The following is an 18568-nucleotide window of genomic DNA, read 5'->3' on the forward strand; positions in this document are numbered from 1 at the left end:
CCATGGTAAAAGGGAATTATTACATAATAATGATTACATTATCCAAAGAGCATTGGATTTAATCAGGTTCCAATTTGGATACAAATTTGGGGCCTCCCCCTTCACTGTAGCAATAAATGAATGGGGATAAAGGTTGGTGAGTTTCTTGGTAAGGTTGGAGAATCAGAGCTGTACGAATACTCTGGTAAGAATATCATTGTGAAAATCAAAGTGATCATTGATGCAACGCAGCCTATTCATAATGAGGAAGCTACAGCGGATGTCGTTAAGAATACAATCACGATGACTATCTTTCAAGCTGAGTTTACCCAGAATGAAGCCTTTTTATCATATCTTTTGGGAGATCAGTTGTAACGATATCACTAATCTCGCTCTTAATATCCTTAACAATAACGATGATTCCACATGCTTGAACAAAACATTTATCTATCTCATTCCTATAATAAAAAAGCCTATAAGCCTATTTCTCTGTAATCTGTGTAATGTTATATCAAAAATTGTCACAAAGACTATAGCTAATAGAATTAAGACCATTCTTCTTGATATTATTAGCTATAATCAAAGTGCTTTTGTGTCAGGTATCTTTATATACACAATGCTTCAGTTGCTTATGAGAGTTTTATCTATATGAAGAACAATAACAATAAGAAAAAGGTCTTGTAGGATTAAAACGGACATGGTCAAGGCTTACACTACGATTGAATGGAATATTCTCCATAAAACTCTCAATTATGTGGGTTTCCTAGCAATATCATCAATTCTATTATGCGATGTGGGTCTACAGTTTCCTTCTCAATTCTTATTAATGGAAGCCTTCCCAAAAGTTTCAACCTAAAAGAGGGTTCACATAGTAAGACCATCTCTCCTTATTTGTTTTTATCATTTTCCAGGAATCACACATCTCTTGTATGCTGATGATAGTTTGATTTTTTGCAGGGGAAACGTTACTAAAACTCACAATCTTAGATATATCCTTTTTACTTATTAGCAAGTCTTGGGAAAATGATTAACTTGAAATAAAATCTGATTTAATTCTTAGTAAGAAAGGGCCTAATAACTTTGATCTCAAATTAATCAGCACCTTCCTATGAGTTCAAAACATCATGAATAATGATTATATGTGATAAATAAGAAAAGGAACAGATTATTGATCTGAAATACAGTTAGAAAGAGGGACTTTAACGATTAAATTCAAAATGTAAATGATGAACAGTTATCTGGAAAAACACACAATGACATCAACAACTATAAATTCAATATTTGAAGAAAGACATACTCACCACAGTTCCAATGGAGTAGGCAAGGTTCAAAACGCACAGCTAGAGAAAAAAATAAGGGTTATCAGAGCTCTAACAATTAAGAGACAACTTTTAGTTTTCAAATAAAATGACCAACGAATCCTAAAAACATGTTTTAATAATGTTTTAGATTAGTTAGATTGAACCAGATGGGTCAAGACCGAATGTCTATCACAAAAAAAGGTTTAGAATAGATTCATCAACAACAACAAAAAATCAAATATGCGTTTTCTAATCGCAATAATCGATTTAATTATCAATCTTGATAGATTAAGACAATTTAACAACTACACTACTATATTATTTTGATCATAACTTGACCTACATGTGTCTGATTGTTGATATCTTGGTGGTGTTGGAAAGCTAAAAGAATAACCTACAATAAAGTGAAAATAGTTGCTGCTTAATCATCAACACCTATTACATGGCTTCCAAAAAGCATATCTAGAGATTTATATATAAGATTGGGCACAAACCAAAACCCCCCTAAAATATGAAAGGTACGAATACAACTCTAATGAAGGGACCTAACTCCAATTTAATCTTTAAAAAGACATAAATTAAGGAATATTGGATTGAAATAAAGACATAATAATCAATTAAATTACGAATCTCATTTCTAACCACAAATCTCTAGTTCAATTGGAGAAGGATTTTGGCTATAACCTCATGATTACAAATTTGGGTGTATCACCTTGCCAAACTTGGCTATATACATTTTTTTAAAGTGACACATAATTATACTTTTAAGGAATAATATCTTTATTGAGAAATTTAAATATATACTTTTTCTAACAAATATATGATTTTTTTTACTTTTTTCTTAGGATTTTTTTCTTTCTATAAATTAAAAAACTAATATATTTTATCTGTATATCATTATTTTTTGTTAAAAAAATATTGACACAACAAATAGAGTAACAATTGACATATATGAGCTGACACTTTTTAATGACATGACTCTAATGAGTCATTTCATCACATATTGAATTAACAAAAATTAAAATAAAATCAATAATGAGGGTCCTATTCAAAATCTCATTTTATCAACCATTTTCTTCCTCGTGGATTTATTGTCCCTCCATCATGCATCTTCTTATTTCTTCAAGTTAATTTCTTCCCTTTTTCCCCTTTCTTTCAAGGCTTCTAACTACATTTTATCTTCTTCTCTTTCTCTCAAAGCTTCGCACTAATTATGAATGTGATGTCAGATATCATAATATTCTATAAACTGCTTCAAGATGTTCCTCATAGGGAGATTACATAAATTGATTCACAACACTAACTATGAATGTGATGTCAGGTCTAGTATTAGACAAGTAACCACTCCCTCCCCCATAATTTTGTATGTCAGCTGGCCTACACAACCATTCATTCATTTTTCCTTTAATAGATCTAGAATGTATTTTTGTTGAGAAATTACAATTCCTTTCATTGATCGAAGAACCTCTATACCAAGATAGAATATCAAGGATTCTAAGTCTTCGATTTCTAAGTTTGTAACTAGTTCTCCAGTGAGGATAATATTATCAATATAGACAACGAGGACAACAACTTTCACATGAAAGGAGAATTTTGTGAATAAGGTATGATTAACTTGTTCTTAAATGTAACCTTGTTTCTTCATAAACTAAGTAATCCTTTAAAACCATGCTCTTAGAGATTGATTTACGTCATAGTGTGACTTCTTCAACTTTCACGCTTGTGAACCAAATTGGTCTTCAAATCTTGGAGAACCATCCATGTATACTTCTTCTAAATCACCATTTAGAAAGATATTTATAATACCTAAGTGATGTAGTGGCCAATCGAGGTTAGCTAGAAGAGATAAAAGTATTCTAACAATGTACAACATTGCAAAACGAGCAAATGTTTTTGAGTAGTCTATACCGTAGGTCTGAGTGAAACCCTTAGTTACCAAATGAGTGAAGTAGCAACTTTAATCACAAGAAAGGGAGTTTGAATTGTGATCCTTTAAAATTTTGATTAATGTTCTTAATTTAAATTAACTCAAGATCAATCTTGGTTGAAACAAAATGTCCAGAATATTCTGGATATGTTAGAGGTAAATTAAACAAATTAGTTTATAATGAAGTGTGAATTGTGAATTGTGTGTGAAAATAATTAAAGATAAGAGATAGAAAGATCACACACAAAAAGTATATTGATTCACCCAACTCGGGCTAGTCCAGTTCTCACAACCGTGAGATTTTCACTATGTGCTTCAGAACCAAAATGTTCTCCTTCATACCTTTTCTCTTGATCACACCTTGATCAATTACAATCTTCACCTTTCAACCTAGAAAGGATTTATACAGTCATCTTTCAGCCTTTTAAAGATTTTTACAAACACACTCAATCTAACATAAAAGATAGACTTGAGTTACAAATGATGTGTATGATAATAGTGTTTGGGATCTTGAAATTTCTAAACGCTTGTTTGAGATAAATAAAGAATAAATCAATAAATGATGATCCACAAATGTAGTGAAGAGAGCTGGAGTTTGCTTGAAGTGTTTTTGACTTGTTATTACTTGAACAAGTGTTGGTAGATTTGTAAATTGAACTCGTTCCTTCATCTTCCAATTGATCTTCAATTTATAAATGATAAAAGGCTTTGAATATTCAGTTTAAACTGAATACATTCTTGAAAACTAAGAACATTCTTGCTTTTGGATCTAATGGAAAACATGAATGAATGAGCTGCAAAATATCAGTTAGTACTATTTCAAATCAAATTTATGCAGAACATTCTGCAGAATAATGTAAGTACAATGTACTTGCGTCATTCCTCACAACTCATCAATTTGGAGATCAATCTTGAGGTTGTTTTCCTCATTTGGGCATTTAGCACGAGTTCTGGACTTCACCATTTATTTGAACAGTCTCGACACTCTTTAAATTGTGGTTTGAACTGTGGAAAATAATATGTTTTAATTTTGTCTTTAACAGAGAATAACCAAAATGTTCTTTTGTAAAACCAAAACGATCTTGGTTTTGAGTTGTATGGAAAATGTGGATGAGTGATTTAGTGGTTGTCTAGTGTCAATCCTTTGTCTTAGAAGCACAATGTATTTTCTGTAAAAAGGTGCAGCAGTAGTGTCCTTGCTGTCCTAGTTATCATTATTCATAGCTCATCAATCTAGAGATTGATCTTGACGTTGTTTGCTTCTTTGGGCCTTTAGCTAGACTTTTTGGGCTCGAGTATTGTTTTGAGTAGTCTTGACATGTGTTTATCTTAAGTTTTGGACTATGAAAAATGATTCATTTTACTTTTTCCCACAAATGAAATAACCAGAATGATTTTTGTTTTTTCAAACTTCTGTTTTTAATAAACCAGAATGATCTTCATTTTTCCAGACTTCTGTTTTTAATAAACCAGAATGATCTTCGTTTTTCAGACTTCAGTTTTTAATAAACCATAATGATTTTTATTTTTCCAGAATTTGTTTTTAATAAACCAGAATGATCTTTGTTTTTCAGACTACTATTTTTAATAAACCCGAATGATCTCCGTTTTTCCAATTTAGTTAAGACATAATTTGTTTTGATTTATAACATGGTGTGATCATTGATTGTTGTATGAATTTATTTGATCACCTTATTCATGAAGATGCTATCTTGAAGATGTAATAATCAGTCTCTTGAATGATTGGTATATGATATATTCTTTTTGAGAATTTTCATTGTTGAGTAGATATTTATGCATTTTGATGATGTGAATGACTTCTTGCTTGTTCACTTATGCAGTTCCTTAAATAAAACTCAAGTGTAATCATCATTTATTTCACAAGGTTTGTTGTCATTAAAGCATACACCAAAAAATGTTTTTGCCTCAACAACCTCCCCCTTTTTGATGATGACAAACCTTTTGAATAAAACTTAGGTTTTATAGATGGATATAAATAAAATACAAGAATATTCATAGATATGTAAATAAACTCCCCCTAAACACATGCAACAATTTGATTCTTAGCATTCTAATTAAACTCCCCCTAAACATATGCAAGAGATTAATTCTTAATATTTTTCATTAATTACTTTCATCCTATATCTATCATATATTTATCTCTCCTTTTTGGCATCTATCAAAAAGATTGGGGAATAAAAATGAAGTACAAATGTAGGGAGTAATAATATGAGTATACTGCACATAGAAATCATGTGGTTGATCAATACATTCATATATCAAAATTGTCAAGTTTGCGTTTAACATCAAGGATCATAACATGTATGATGATCAATCATCATTTTAGTCAATATTGCAATCAAGATATGGATACTGATAACAAAATCAATATGACATAATTATATGCAAGTATTTTAACACACTCGAAAAATAGTTCATGAATATATATTCTTCTCATTTTTAGAAAAAATTATCAATTGACTTCAATTTAATAAAAAAAAAGAATATTTTCTAAAAACTCCCCCCGAATATTATGAAATTAATATTCTTTAATATTTCAAAGTTCCATTACATAACCAATATGCCTCTTTGCTCTTTGTCTTCTTTCACAAGAGACAACCTTTCAATTTGAACATGATCAAACTTACTGTTAGAAATAGATTCGTTTTTCATTTTTAGAACTAGAGAGAATGAGTGTATACAAGGAAGTAAAATAAGATAAATGTGACATCATGTCAAATATAATTTCTCTCTTTACAAAACATTCGTATGCTAATAATGTTTCTAATTTTCAAAAACTATTTTTTTTTTAAATGGATCAAAAAATATGTCAAAGAATTTGCTCACCTTAAAAAAAATTCTTTTTCACAAAGTTTTTGCGAACACGCAAACTAGCAAAAAGACACATTTTCAAGCTTACTTTCATTATACATGTGTAGGAGCTTTTTTTATTATTGCTATTTCTATCTATCATGCTTAAAATATATAAACACTTGTGATCAATTTTCACAAATGAAGTTAGCAACAAATAAGACTCATTTGCAAAGACATATATTAATATGCCTCAAAATGTTGAAATATCAATTTTTGACTTCACGCCATAATATTTTTGGATTAGTTTTGAGTTTTAAAACAACAAGAAACACAAATCATTTTCATGAAGACCAAACATATATTATCTTTTTGAAATCCTTCAAAAATAAATCCTAAACAAGGATATATGTTTAATATGTTGAAGAAGGATCTTTTTCAAAAGCCACATTATAAATTCAATTTTTTTTAAAAGCCATTTTCAAAAAATTATACTCAATCATCAAACAATATATAGACTACTCAATATTTGCAAAAAAATTTGGAGAACATGATAGAGAATACTTTCAAGGACATAAATAGGTGAATTTGTAGAAAATGATGTTAGTTCATTTAACATGATAATTTGAATTGATGATAAGGATTTGAGTTTCATGAATGAATTAAATAGTAATCATGATCAGGATATACCTTGATAAAACTCAAAAAGCACTTGAATCAGACAAGTGGACAATGTGAACATGTGCTCCATCTAAAGGACCACCAATTATAGAATCCTCTGTAACATTTACAAGTTCTTTAACTGTTGCTTCCTCTCATGAAGGTGATCTAGTGTCAAGATATATCTTGTAAACACACAGGTTACCGTTGCTATAAAGTTCCAAATGACTTTTAGAATCGTGTTGGATCTCAGCGTGCACAATTAAAGATCTTCTATATTTTGTCAATACAAACAATCCCTCCTTGATATGGTCTATAGTAGTCATAGGAAAGTCATCAATTCCTAAAGGGCACATAAAAGACATTGCACAAAGAACACCAATAATTAAGAGACCTTCAAGAATACTGGTATTTAAAGCATTTTCAAGGATCATGCCTCCCCAAAAAACATCTACATAGATTTTATTTTCTGTAGCTTCAAGCTTAAGTTCTAGTGTTTCCTTAGACATAGTTGTTGGATTATTGTTCGGAGGCCTGTCAACCACTGTAGTTACACCTCCAGCAACAGCACTTGTTGCACAGAATTCCCCTGCTTACCATATCCTTCCACAATAGACACAATCTTCCCTTCATTTATCTCCACTCCTTTAGTGATCTTTCTCACTTGAAGTTCAACAATGAGCAATCTTTGTATATTTTGGAGTTTCTCTTCATGCTCATTCATTTATCTTGATTGATGGTTGAAATGAGACAATTTTGCGTTTGTTGTTGAGAGAGTTCCTCCATTATGACATTAATTCAAGACCGTTCTATTTTGGCTTTATTGATTGATTTTTAGATATGTCTGAGAAATAATAGCCACATTGATGTTCTTCAACCATATCATCGTGATAGGCAACATTAGTTTTGATTGGATGAAACATATTGACTATAAAAAACGTTCTGCTTTTATGGAGAACGTTCTGCTATTGTGGAGAATGTTCTGGTACTGCTTCCAGAATGAAGACATGAATCTTTTTGCTTAAATTGATCATTCTCTTAGATTTTTTGTTTTTGTTTTTCCACTCCATGATCAGACCTTCTCTTAGAGTTGGATATGTAAACAATAAAGCTTATAATATGTTGAGAGATAAGGTAAGCTCTTCTTACAATAAACAATGAATATGAAAAAATCTTATAGTATTTGAAAAACACTAATAGACAACAACAATTTTGTTGCTAGAAGAGGTTTAGAGTCTACCTAAACGTGCATTGTAGGAAACACATTATAACTACTATTGGGTACTCAATTGGAATACAAACACATTAGTTCATTGATAATTATTCTAACCATTTATTGTAATTAATTTTTTAAAAATAGGTCCATATTGTTGGAAAGTTCTTTGACAAGAAAATCATGTGAAATATTATTTTCATCAAATAATGATTTGAAGAATGATGTTTCAAATTTCCCTTGATAATTTCTTATAGAAATGACAATTCTTTTTCAAAAGACTTAAAATCCTGATTTGGTTGGAAATTCATCTAAGTATAAAACATAAAGATTTTTCTTTAAACTAAAACATGATGATGTTTGTTTTACCTCAGCCATGTGGGGTTTAAAAAAATAACTTTAAAAACAATTTTACAAAGTTATCTTTCACATATCAAACATACTTAATCTATGCAAAATTATTTCAACTAATGATACATGTACCTTTGATTGTGAATACTTCCAAAGGTTATAAACCCTCCAAATATTTGTAATGAGAAGAGGCACCATATTTTTCCATTCATGTGTATTGAGCATGCCTTATTCGTGTATCAATGTTATTTCTTGATTGTTGGATGATGTTCCTACATCACAAGTTAGTAATGATTTTGATACTGTAACACCCCGTTTCTCTAAGCGAGGGTGTATTTTTTTTTAAAGAAATTAAAATAAAACAGAGAGATAAATGAGGTAATGCCTTTGGATAAATAATTGAGTCATTATAATTTACAAGCAGTGGAAAAGTTTCTCAAAATATGAATCCAAAGTATTTACACAACAACAAATGATACATGGAACCCATTCAAATAAGATGTCATACCGACAATATTAGTAAAGGTACAGTTTTCCAGTTCAAAATAACGTAATCCAAAAGAAAGACATCTGTTCCCTCTATGTCACCCTAATCTGATCATTCTACAAAAAACTATAGCTATACACCTTGAGTGATCTCCACGCGCCCCGTGAGATCCTCCTAACATAGCTCCAGTCAAGCATTCCCATCTACATTCCCGTCCGTAGGGTACGAACCGGTAGGATCGTCCTGGCTCTCATCTGAGGGCAAAGCCCAGATTTCCACAATAGTTGTAAAGGGTCACCAACCGAAATTAACAGTTAACACATAACATTTAAGTTTTTAAAAGCACAAAATAACCTTTCAACTAAGCATGCACCTTAAAAGGATTTTCCATATGCTAAAAGTTCATATAATGCTTGCCAATTAAAAATGAAATCAAAATAAGGTTCTCAATCCATCAAGTAATACATAACTAACCAAGACATTGATAAATCAATCGAGCAATCTGTTATCTAACTCAAAATAAGAATTTTTACTAAGCCAATCCATTTCCAAATCGATTTCCTGAAGGTTTTTAGTGAAATTTGAATTCTGGGCTTAATTCAATCGATTGGGCAATCGATTGGGAAATCGATTGACATGATAGCTGAGCCCCTGACTTAATGCCAATCGATTTCCAAATCGATTTTTGTCAGTTTTGCTGAATTCCTGCATGGCCAAATCGATTGGGAAATCAATTTTATAAATAGTTGAGCCTCTGTAACTTCCCAAATCGATTGGGAAATCGATTTCCCTGCTTATCCTTCCAAAAATACATAAACTAATTCAATATCATTCATATACACTTGAGTTTCGACACAATTACCACGACAACTTGAGTTTCGAAATAGTTTACAAACAAACATGCTATCACACAATTTCAAAACAAAATCCTCCGCGGAGGCGTAAATCCTAAACGTACAGTTTCTCACGAACGAACACGAGTGCAGTCTCTCATGGACAAACACAATTTACTAGGGTGTAGTCTCTCACGGACAAACACAATTTACCAGGGTGTAGTCTCTCACGGACAAACACCTGTGCAGTCTCTCACGGACAAACACAATTTACCGGGGTGTAGTCTCTCACGGACAAACACCATTAAGTAAAGGCAGATATTAAAAGATTCCCCGTTTTTAATACCCATTTAACTCTTACAATTCGAACGACAATCATTAAGTAAATGTAGATATTAGGAGATTCCCCATTCTTAATACTCATTTAACTCTAACGATTTCCACTACAAACATTAAGTAAACTGAGATATTAAAAGATTCCCCATTTTTAATACTCGTTTAACTCTAATGATTTTCACAACAAACATTAAGTAAACAAAGGTATTAAGAGATTCTCCATTCTTAATACTCGTTTAACTTAAACGATTTTCACGACAACATTAAGTAAACGTAGACATTAAGAGATTCTCCATTCTTAATACTCGTTTAACTCTAATGGTTTTCAAATTCCACACAAAACAAACTCAAATATATTATCAAATTCAATCCACGATCCACACCAAAACACATCAATTCATTTCTCCACAAAATCCAACCATACACATATCAAATTTCATCAGTATTAATTAAGAACACGTCAAATACGACGAACACAAATCAACACAATCCACCACTCAAACACAACAAGTTTCATTTACTCAAAATCATACATAAATGAGTTTAAATTCATTTTCCACGAAACATTCATCAATATAACCAAAACCTAACTCTAAGATTTTACCCATAAAGCCTTAGATTCATTTTCCCCCAAATCAATACTCCAACCCTAACAAAATTCTTTTCCACACAATCACAGATAAGTCCCTAAATGCAAACTAGAAGTTTGGAAGGAGCCTTTACCTTCACGTTAGCTCTAATGTGCGATTACGATACCGCGAGTAAATCCGGTAAAATCTCTGCTCGCAATGCTGCTTCCAAAGTTGGTTCCCTAGCACCGTAGCGTGGTAGTGAGCAACTTTCCCTTCTATCTCTTCTGGAAACGCAGCTTAGACCTAGATGAAACAGGGAGATTTGTGTTTGACGGTTTTGAGATCCCTAACTCCGTTTTTGAATCCAAGAAGGAGGAAGGAGTTGAGAACTTGATCTTTCTCACCCACTAGCCTTGGGTTTCAATTCTCGAACTTAAAGGAAGCAAAGAAAATGAAAAATGGAGGAAGGAGGGAGATGGGTTCATGCGACAGAGGAAGAAGATGAATTTAGATTTCTTTCTTTCCTTCCCTTTTCCTTTCTTTCTTTTTCCTTCCTTTCTATTTCTTTTCTTTCTATTTCCTTTTCTTTCTTCTTTTCCTTCCTTTTTCCTTTTCCTCCAAACATATATCCATTATATATATTAATTATAATTAACAAATATCTCAAAATATCTAGATATTTATTAAAATTACCATTTCACCCATAACGCATTAAATTCTTCGTAAAAGATTCACCGCAGTTAATTTAATTTATTCATCGACGAGTAATTCTAATTGGCATCAAAATATCTTTTTGATCATATAAACTCCAAAATATTAATAACTTTGGCTAAAAAGCCTCCGAGCCAATATCCAAAATACACAAAAATACATAAAGTATACTTTAAAATTATGGGTCTTACAGATACCCATATTTGTTTGGGTCCTTGATGGTTAGTGTATCTTCTTCTAGAAGATTTTTCTTATGACTACAGTTTGGTTCAGCATGACCGATCTTTGAACAGCAAAAACACTTCTTTTTTGTTCTTGGAGAATGTTCTGATATGAGACCAGAACGTTCTTCGTTTTTTGGAAATCGTTTTGTTTTGAATTTTTTATCCTTTTTTTTTGTAAAACCATATAGAATCAAGATGTCCAATTATGTTCAATGGTTTTTACCATTTTGGTTAAATCATTTTTCAATTCATGAAGTTTTACTTTTAAAGAAGTATTTTATTCCTTAGTTTTAGAACATTCTAGAAGATGACTTTTTATGGTTATCTCATTGAGAATCTTTTGGATGACCTTTATGAGTTCGTCATTCATAGCTTGGGCTTTCTATTTTTCTTTATTTTCTTTACATAGTTGTTCTTTTAATAAACCAAATTTTTGAGCAAGAAAGTTTGAATCACATACAAGATTATCAAATTCTTTTTCCATTTGTTCACATAAAGGACAAAGTTAATAGATGATTACCTCATTATTTTCTAAGTTTTCCATTAAGCATATGTTGACTTCTAACATTATTTTTTCTTCTTGAATCTTTTTCTCTAACACTTGCTAGGTACTCAACTTTGGAGAAATGATATTTGACATGTGTTTTTCTACTCAATAAAAAGAAAGTAGTATAATTAAATATTGTTCCCACAAGGATTGAGTTTTCCTATGTAATTCAACATTTTCTACACAATAACTTATTTGTTGTAAAAAACAAAAAAGATAACCTTTTTGGTTTACAATTAAAAGTAAATTTGACATTTAAAAAGCAATTTTAAATGAGAGAAAGTTGTCCAAACTTTAGGTGATAAGTGGAACCATCAAAATGATCTAGCTCTTACGGGCGTATCAGAAAACTTGATAAATTATAGGGCTTGGGCTCTAAACTTCAAGCCTGAAATTTATTTGGACATTCTAGCTTGTTATATTTAAAAGAATGTTAATTTTATTTAAAAAATGTTAGAATATATAAAAAGTTATATAAATTTTTTCAAAAATATATTATAATACTTAAAAATACAAATTTAAATATAAATAAACATAATTAAATGGGTGCTAGCTCAAAAGCCCATAATCCGTTTAGGACCAAGTTCAGGTGGTAATCTTTCGACTAACATTTAGTCCAACTCCAGAGAACTCGTTGTCCGTTAGAGTCGGGCCTAAACAGATCAAGTTTTCCATTTTGAAAGCTCTAATAATAAGTAGTAGTTAAGGATATACCTATATTATAATTCTATTCACATGTGTTAGTTTGTTATAATTCTATTCACATGTTGATCCGATGTCGCACACGGGTCAAATACAATTGATAAAATGTAAATAGAGTTAATAACTCGAATCATTTCGCAAGGACTTCTGATATAATAATAATAACCAAATTGAAAGTTGAAATTAAAAAGGGGTTTTTTAGATTTTTGATTTATCAGATGAGCAAAACGATTAATCCACTTATTCGAGTTTTAGACCTATCACAGATTCTATCAATGAGTTTAATTTCTAATTCCTGATTCTATTCTTATTTGACTATATAATTGATCAAACAAGTGTATCAATCCTATGTGAATTTGGTTTCTTTGATTGGATTAAGCATCACAATCATCAAAATTTTACAATTAACGATCAAACATCGCAAAATTATAATTCAATTAAATTAGAAACGAAAACCAAATTCTGTCAAATAAATCTAATCGATCCTATTGAAATTTAATTTAAGCAATCAGAATATTAATATAATCAAATAAACAAGAATATAATCATGCATCGAAATTGACAGTGTAACCTGAATCTCAAGGTGTTGATGAAACTCTGAACTCGTGGATTAATCTTATAAAATTAGCCTTTCATGAAATTAAAATAAAATTTGTTTACTTCTTGTAGCAATCTGAATCCTAATATTTTCTCCAGTGAAAAGAAACAAAACTGCCAATATATAGTACTCGATATTGGGCTTTAGGGTTTAAAACAAGTGACCTGCTATTTAAAATTATTACAAAAGTCCAAATTATGAAATCTGCAATTTAGGCTCAGTAAAGTTCGGCATTAGAATTTTATTCCAACACAAAAGTTGTAGCTCTAGTTTTTAGCTTTCCAACGTCTATACGTATGCGCTAATCCGATATCTAGAGATCAAGTTATGGCCTACAGAACAAACAATAGTCAAAATACATATAATACAATTATAATTCAAATGCGACCGAAAGTTTAGAAACAAGTTAAAAATACTGTTCTAAGCTATAAAGAGCTTTTAAAATACCAAACTAAAAAGCTAGAAACATGTGCCCAAATGCTATGATAAAATTCCCCCACACTTAAACTTTTGCACTCCGAGCAAAGCAATGCATGCGATTCCAAATATTCTTATGAATGCAAAGTGGTGAGCTACAAAAAAAAATATTTCTAGCTTAAGGCAATCATGAATAGCTTTTTTTATCACAACCAAGACAAACAAGAGGACAAGTTAACTAAATCATAAGTGATAGTGTCCTTTGAGGATATAAAATTCTCTCAAAGTGTTTACACTCAAAGTGTTTGGGCTACTGTTTACACTCAAAGCACATCATGAAAGCTAGCACTACCATAGGTTTGACAAAACTCTATAATCTATATTTGAAACACGTGCACATAATTATCAAAATGTCTTTATTCAGGTTGTAACGTGACCAAGGTAAGGGGGAGATAATCCTAAGGAGACTAGGGCTGAAAATCAAAGAGGATAAATGAGTAATGATTAAGAGAGAAAAACAACATTAAAAAGTAACTAAACAAAATATCATTAACTTTTATTTTCACACTCTCTTTGCTCACAACACAACCATTTTCCTCATTTTATTCCTCTTTTTTTTCTCTTTTTTTTTTATTAATTTTTGTTATAACCCTCAAATTTGAAAAAACAAGTTGAGCACCCCTACACTTATTTAAGGAAAGACTCCTTTATCCCCCAAGATTGGGTCAATTCATTGTTTTTCACTTTTAGGCTTGTAATGAGCTATATAACAAAGAATGAGATAATTAGGCTCAAAGGGGCTTAAACAAATGGATAATTGTAGGGTAGACTTATTTGGCTAGTAGCTTAATCAAGAAACAAATGCCTAGATCATTTCAATATATGCATGCAGACAAGAGTCAAGTCAAGTTATGGCGTAACTAGCAATCATGAGTGAGATAACACACAAGAAAAAAAAGATGGAAAAATGTATTCCATTCATAATAAGGCTAAAAAATCTCACAAAGGTTAATGACTTATCACAAATGATACACAATTTAGCATTTCAGACGGGAGTTGAACAATAAAACTTTTTGGCCAATGGAAAATTCCTTCCTAGAAATCATCTTATCATGAAAGTACTTAGTTTTCTCCTTATAGATCCGAGAGTTCTCATAAGCTTCAAGTCTAAGCTCTTCAAGTTGTTGACTTTGAAGCTTTCTCTCCAAACCTGCTTTCTATATCTCAAGGTTACATCCCTATTGGTGATTTCTAGGTTGTTCTATGAGCCCAAAGAGCCTCTTCAAGTCGGTGGCTCCAGTCTTTCCTGTTTGGTTGCACCATCTTTTCAAAGATATGTTTTATTTCCCTATTTGAGATTTCAGCTTGTCCATTAGTCTAGGGATGATAAGGTGTAGAAACTCTGTGCACAACCCCGTACTTTCGAAGCAAAATGTCCATGGTGCGGTTGCAAAAATTAATGCCTTGATCACTTATGATGGCCCAGGGTATTCCAAACTTGCAAAAAATATTTGATCTGATAAAACCTGCAACAACTTTAGAATCATTAGCCCTAGTGATTATTGCTTCCACCCACTTCGAAACATAATCAACAACTAGTAAAATATAGACAAAACCAAAAGATACATGAAAAGGGCCCATAAAGTCAATGCCTCACACATAAAATACTTCACATAAAAGCATATGTTGTTGAGGCATCTCACTCTTACGAGTGATTGATATTCCTGCTATTTGGCACTGTTCACAAGTTTTGTAAGTCTCAAAAGCATATTTAAACAAAGTGGGCCAAAAGAAACTTGAGTCTAAGACTTTTCTTGCTGTCCATTGAGGACCAAAATGTCCCCCAACTTGAGAGGCATGACAAAAATGAAGAATGAGCCTCATGGTGGGAAACACATCGCCTAATTACCTGATCACTATAGAATTTCCACATATATGGATTGTCCCAAACATAGTATTTGACATCACTTTTAAGTTTGTGTATTTGTGTTCTCGATGCATCTGAAAGAAAGACTCCAACAACTAGATAATTAACTAAATCAGCAAACCAAGGAGTTACTTCACGCAACTGTAGTAGTTGCTCATCAGGGAAGTCATCTTGAATGGGGATGCGGTCCTCATCCATTTCTATTCGGCTCAAATGATCTGCCACCAAATTTTCAGCTCCACTCTTATCTTTATTCTCTAAATCAAATTCTTGGAGTAACAACATCCACTGGATCAATCTCGGTTTTTCTTCTGGTTTCTTCAACACGAACTTCAAATCTGCATGGTTCGTAAAAACAACTACCTTCGAACCTAACAAATATGATCTAAACTTATCAAGTGAAAAAAAAAAAAGCTAAAAGTTCCTTTTTAGTGGTAGTATAATTAGCTTGTGCAAAATCTAAAGTCCTAGAAGCATAATAAATAACATGGACAACCTTACCAACCATTTGTGCAAAGACTTCTCCCACTGCATAGTTAGATGCATCACACATAATTTCAAAAGGGATGGTCCAATTGGGTGGTTGAATTATGGGAGTAGAGGTCAGTGTTGCATTTAAGAAATCAAACGCCTTCTTGAATTTGTCATCAAAGGTGAAACTGGCATCTTTTTACAACAAATTTTACAGCGGAAGAGCTATCTTGCTGAAATCCTTGATAAAATGCCTGTAAACACCTGCATGGCCAAGAAAATAACGAATCTCGTGGATGCAAGATGGGTAAGGCAAATTAAAAATCACATCAATCTTGGCAAGATCCACTTCTATCCTATTTTTAGAGATCACATGTCTCGAAACTATGCCATATTCAACCATAAAATGACATTTTTCATAATTCAGCACAAGGTTAGTTTCAATACCTCTATGCAAAACTCTATCTAAGTTTTTCAAGCATGCATCAAATAAGGAACCATACACAGTAAAATCATCCAAGAGCAAGAGAGTTAAAAATAGATATAGGCATAGCATCAATGGAAGCTCCTAAATCTAACATAGCATTTTCAAATTGACTATTGCCTATGGTACATGGAATGGAAAAATTTCTTGGATCTTTGCATATATGAGGCATGGGCTGAAACAATTAGCCCCATGTGTACCCTTTCATTACCTTTTAACATTCTCTTGTGTGTGCACAAATATTTTAGAAATTTTTGCATATTTTGGAATCTATTTAATTGCTTCAAGGAGGGGAATATTCACTTCCACCTTCCTAAATGTATCCAATATCTCCTAGTCCTTATCTGCCTCGCCCGTTTTCTTAGTCTTCACTGTCCTTTGAGAAAAAGGAAGTGGTAAATTTTGCTCAACATCAACAGTTTCAGGTATCAAAGTGTCCTGAACAACCTTGTTATTTTTCAGCAGTTTTAGGTACCTTTGGTATTTCAACAGCTTTCCCAGACCTCAATGTAATTGCACTGACATTGGGAGCATTTTGATTTACCATTGACTGTGTAGGCAATTGATTAATTGAAGTGGCTAGCTGACCAATCTTTGTTTCCACATTTTGAATGGTGGAATCTGTTCTTTGTTGAATTTAGAGATTCTGGACGACCATCTGTTTAACGAGGTCCTCTAATGGAGGTGCATTTTTTTTTTGAGGAATATTTTGTTGTTGATGCTGCCTACGTTGATGTTGTGCAGATGAATTCTCCCATCTCAGGTTGGGATGGTTTCTCCAACCAGGATTGTACCTGTTAGATGATAGATCATAGTTGACTTGTGGATTGTATATATTTGCTGCATATGCACGAGGAGCATCATCAATTGGATCTTCTTGCAATGTAGGACATGAATCTCAAGGATGCTCTGGAGAATTGCAAATACCACAGACCACTGCTTGGGTTTTACCTATTGCCACTTTTTTTCCTAAAGATGTAAGCTCATCAAGTTTTCTTTCTAAATTCTTGTGGGAAGAAGCTTGAATTTCATTCGCATCCCTTGTCAACATTGTTGAATTGCTTCTAGTTGTAAACTGCTGAGAATTAATGGACATGTTCTCAATCAAAGCCTTTGTCACTTCTGGGGTCTTATCGACAAGTGTTCCCCCACTAACAAGATCCAAAATGCTTCTATACATAGAAAGCAAGCCTTCATAAAAATATTGGATGAGCAATTGTTTAGAAATCTGGTGATGAGGACAACTTGACACTAATTTCTTGAATCTCTCTCAATACTCATGTACTGATTTCTTGTTAATCTGCCTGATGCCACATATTTCTTTTCTGATTGAAGCAGCTCTTGAGGCGGGGAAGAATTTTTCTAGAAACAATATTCTGAGATCATTCCAACTTGTAATAGAACCTGATTGAAGGTAGTATAACCAGTCATTGGCAGCATCTTGGAGTGAAAATGGGAAGACTCTCAGCTTAATACGATATTCTATGACTCTTTGAGGCTTCATGGTAGAACACACAACATGGAATTTCTTCAAGTGTTTGTGGGGATCCTCACCTGCAAGACCATTAAACTTTGGAAGCAAGTGTATTAAACCAGATTTAAGTTAAAATGGTACAGTAACTTCAGAATATGTGATACACAATGCATTATAATTGACACCAGGTGCAGTAAGTTGTCTTAAGGTTTTATTATTCGCATCAGCCATATTTTGCAGCAAGTTGTCAATTTCAGTATCTGACTCTGACTCGTTAACACTAGCAGCTCTATTAAGTCTACGACATAAATGAAATGTTCTATCTATTTCAGGTTCAAGAGAATGCATATTTATAGAACTAGCCCTAGTCGTGCATCATCATAACAATGCAATGCAAAATCACAATTCTGAAAATTCCAACAATGTCCCTATCGCTAAAATTGAAGTGAAAAATCGAAAACCCTATCAAATAAAATCCAAAAAATATAAAAATACCACCACAAATTTCTAAAAATCAAATAAAGGCAACACAATTTTTTTTTT

At 32.1% G+C, this 18568-nt stretch overlaps 1 protein-coding gene and 1 long non-coding RNA gene across 2 annotated transcripts; both read right to left on the bottom strand.

Moving 5' to 3' along the window:
* Positions 1-132: 132 nt before the first annotated feature.
* LOC140918686 (uncharacterized) lies at positions 133-2000 on the bottom strand. The gene is made up of 3 exons (XR_012161280.1): positions 1624-2000; positions 1281-1319; positions 133-437 (listed from the first exon to the last, which is right to left on the bottom strand). It is a non-coding gene; the product is annotated as an uncharacterized lncRNA (long non-coding RNA).
* Positions 2001-6719: 4719 nt separating this feature from the next.
* LOC140918799 (allantoinase-like) lies at positions 6720-7402 on the bottom strand. Its single transcript, XM_073363595.1, has 3 exons — positions 7276-7402; positions 6884-7222; positions 6720-6796 (listed from the first exon to the last, which is right to left on the bottom strand). Exons 1-3 carry the CDS (start codon positions 7400-7402, stop codon positions 6720-6722), a joined length of 543 nt encoding a protein of 180 aa, XP_073219696.1.
* Positions 7403-18568: the final 11166 nt, after the last annotated feature.

This window comes from Cicer arietinum, chromosome 7, assembly GCF_000331145.2.
Source record: "Cicer arietinum cultivar CDC Frontier isolate Library 1 chromosome 7, Cicar.CDCFrontier_v2.0, whole genome shotgun sequence".
In the NCBI taxonomy this organism is placed as follows: domain Eukaryota; kingdom Viridiplantae; phylum Streptophyta; class Magnoliopsida; order Fabales; family Fabaceae; genus Cicer; species Cicer arietinum.